At 52.9% G+C, this 3375-nt stretch overlaps 1 protein-coding gene across 1 annotated transcript; it reads left to right on the top strand.

Annotated features, from left to right (window-relative positions):
- The first annotated feature begins 657 nt into the window (after positions 1–657).
- On the top strand, positions 658–3307 carry SPC24 (SPC24 component of NDC80 kinetochore complex). Its single transcript, XM_026449922.1, has 4 exons — positions 658–909; positions 2288–2392; positions 2499–2575; positions 3109–3307. The coding sequence occupies exons 1-4, from the start codon at positions 674–676 to the stop codon at positions 3213–3215; spliced, it is 525 nt and encodes a 174-aa protein (XP_026305707.1). The 5' UTR covers positions 658–673; the 3' UTR covers positions 3216–3307.
- The last annotated feature ends 68 nt before the right edge of the window (positions 3308–3375 follow it).

Raw genomic sequence — 3375 nt, 5'->3', positions numbered from 1 at the left:
GCTCTGTTGCCCAGGCTGGAGTGCAGTGGCCGGATCTCAGCTCACTGCAAGCTCCGCCTCCCGGGTTTACGCCATTCTCCTGCCTCAGCCTCCCGAGTAGCTGGGACTACAGGTGCCCACCACTGCGCCCTGCTAGTTTTTTTGTATTTTTTAGTAGAGACGGAGTTTCACCATGTTAGCCAGGACGGTCTTGATCTCTTGACCTCGTGATCCGCCTGTCTCGGCCTCCCAAAGTGCTGGGATTACAGGCTTGAGCCACCGCGCCCGGCCATTTTTTGTTTTTAATAGTGACGGGATTTTACCATGTTGACAAGACTGGTCTTGAACTCCTGATTTCAGGTGATCTGCCTGCTTTGGCCTCCCAAAGTTCTGGGATTACAGGTGTGAACCACCACGCCCAGCCTAATTTTTTTAGTTTTGTAGAAAGAGGATCTCCCTATGTTGCCCAGGCTTGAACTCTCGGCCTCAAGCAATCCTCCTGCCTCAGGCTTCCAAAGTGCTGGGATTACAGGCATGAGCCACCATGTCTGGCCAACTATTTTTATAAACTATTTTAGGTGTGTGAAGAAGGATGAGGTTTTATCTTTGGTGTATTTAAATGTGTTTTGGTGAAACAGTAGTTGTACAAGTTGCCAGTGGAACTCTGGACACAGGGCTGCAGACAAGAAGGGGCATGTTTCTTGCCAATGGAGGCGGGGATCCACCTCTCTGCTCTCCTTGGGGAAGGACAGACCCTAGGGAGCCTGCTTCTCTCCACCCTGCAGAGATCCTCACCATGGAGAAGGAAGTGGCCCAGAGCCTTCTCAACGCAAAAGAGCAGGTGCACCAGGGAGGCGTGGAGCTGCAGCAGCTGGAAGCCGGGCTTCAGGAGGCCGGGGAGGAGGACGCCCATCTGAAGGCCAGCCTCCTATATCCTTTTCTGCTAGGGGGTCAGCCTTGCTAGAAAACACGCATAGGGCCAGCCGCAGTGGCTCATGCCTATAATCCCAGCACTTTGGGAAGCCCAGGTGGGAGGATCCCGTTGCCCAGGAGTTGGACACCAGCCTGGGCAACAGAGACCCTGTTTCTACAAAAATAAAAAAATTAAGCCGGGTGCGGTGGCTCACGCCTGTAATCCTAGCACTTTGGGAGGCCGAGGCGGGCAGATCACAAGGTCAGGAGATCGAGACCATCCTGCCTTACACAGTGAAACCCCGTCTCTACTAAAAATACAAAAAAAATTAGCCAGGCGTGGTGTCCGGCGCCTGTTCCCAACTTCCCAGGAGGCTGAGGCAGGAGAATGGCGTGAGCCCAGGAGGCGGAGCTTGCAGTGAGCTGAGATCGCGCCACTGCACTCCAGCCTGGGCGACAGAGTGAGACTTTGTCTCAATAAGTAAATAAATAACTACATAAATAAATAAGCAAGCAAGCTGGGCATGGTGGTACATGCCTGTAGTCTCAGCTACTTGGGAGGCCGAGGTGGAAGGATTACTTGGGCCTGGGAGGTTGAGGCTGCATTCCAACCTGGGTGACAGAGCAAGACCCTGTCTCAAAAAAAAAAAAAAAAAAAAAAACAGAAAAGAAAAGACCGGGCGCAGTGACTCACACCTGTAATCACAGCACTTTGGGAGGCTGAAGCAGACAGATCACTTGAGGTCAGGAGGTCGAGACCAGCCTGGCCAACATGGTAAAATCCTGCCTCTATTAAAAGTACATGGCCGGGCGTGGTGGCTCAAGCCTGTAATCCCAGTACTTTAGGAGGCTGAGACGGGCGGATCACGAGGTCAGGAGATCGAGACCATCCTGGCTAACACGGTGAAACCCTGTCTCTACTAAAAATACAAAAACTAGCTGGACGAGGTGGCGGGCGCCTGTAGTCTCAGCTACTTGGGAGGCTGAGGCAGGAGAATGGCGTAAACCCGGGAGGCGGAGCTTGCAGTGAGCTGAGATCCGGCCACTGCACTCCAGCCTGGGCGACAGAGCAAGACTCCGCCTCAAAAAAATAAATAAATAAATAATAAATAAATAAAAAAATAAAATAAAAGTACATGAATTAGCAGGAGGTGGTGGTGTGCGCCTATAATCCCAGCTACTCGGGAGGCAGGGGCTTGAGAATCACTGGAACCTGGGAGGCGGAGGTTGCAGTGAGCTGAGATCATGCCACTGTACTCCAGCCTGGGTGACAAAGCAAAACTCTGACTCAAAGTAGAAAGTGTGCGTAGATAGAGCCAAGACCCTGGGCCTCCCAGCTGCAGTTAGCGCAGGGGCAGCCCTCTCAAAAGCTGGGGTCCTTAACGACCTGTCCTACTCAGCTCACCAGAGAGCTGGAAGAGCTCAAGGAGATCGAGGCGGATCTGCAGCGACAGGAGAAGGAGGTCGACGAGGACACGACAGTCACAATCCCCTCGGCCGTGTAGGTTCTGCCAAAGCGTGTGCTTGCCTGTGCCTCCTTGTGCAGTCCGGCTCTTGGATGAAGTCGATGCTGGGTAACTTTTTTTTTTTTTTGTCTTCCTGTATAGGTACGTGGCTCAACTTTACCACCAAATTAGTAAAATTGAGTGGGATTATGAGTGTGAGCCAGGGATGATCAAAGGCAGTATCCTTTTTGGGGAGCCATTTTAACCCTTATACACTGTAGGTAGGGACGTAAAATGGTGCATAGCAAGACCCTGTAAAAATTAGCGGGTGTGGTGGTGTGCACCTGTAGTCCCAGCTACCTGGGAGGCTGAGGTGGGAGGATCGCTTGAGGCCAGGAGTTTGAGACCAGCCTGGGGATCAGTGAGACCCCGTGACTACAATAAATATACAGTAAAGTATAGCAGCCCAGGTGCGGTGGCTCAAGCTTGTAATCCCAGCACTTTGGGAGGCTGAGGCGGGCAGAACACCTGAGGTCGGGTGTGGTGGTGCATGCCTGTAGTCCCAGCTACTCAGGAGGCTGAGGCATGAGAATCGCTTAAGCCCAGGAGGCAGAGGTTGCAATGAGCTGAGATTGCGCCACTGCACTTCAGTCTGGCCTAATGAGACTTTGTCTCAAAAAAAAAAAAACAAAAAGTAAAGGCAGTGTCCTTTTCCCCGTGGGGTTGTGTGAGGGGCTGTGTGTCCCAGGCTTTCCTTACATCTGTGCCTCAGTCCATCATGGCCCCAGTGTGGCCCAGCCCATCCACCTGGACAGCACCCAGCTCTCCAGGAAGTTCGTCAGCGACTACCTGTGGAGCCTGGTGGACACCGAGTGGTAGCCAGGAGCCACGTGGCAGCGTTTTCCACCCAGCGGGCGTCTGTTGCAGTCCGATCCGTTTCAAATGAAATATGTGTACAGAGGCCGGGCGCGGTGGCTCAAGCCTGTAATCCCAGCACTTTGGGAGGCCGAGACAGGCGGATCACGAGGTCAGGAGATCG

This window comes from Piliocolobus tephrosceles, unplaced genomic scaffold (genome assembly GCF_002776525.5).
Source record: "Piliocolobus tephrosceles isolate RC106 unplaced genomic scaffold, ASM277652v3 unscaffolded_5235, whole genome shotgun sequence".
Lineage (NCBI taxonomy): Eukaryota > Metazoa > Chordata > Mammalia > Primates > Cercopithecidae > Piliocolobus > Piliocolobus tephrosceles.
Note: the sequence above shows the minus strand (reverse complement) of the source record. Positions and strands in the feature narration are given on the sequence as shown.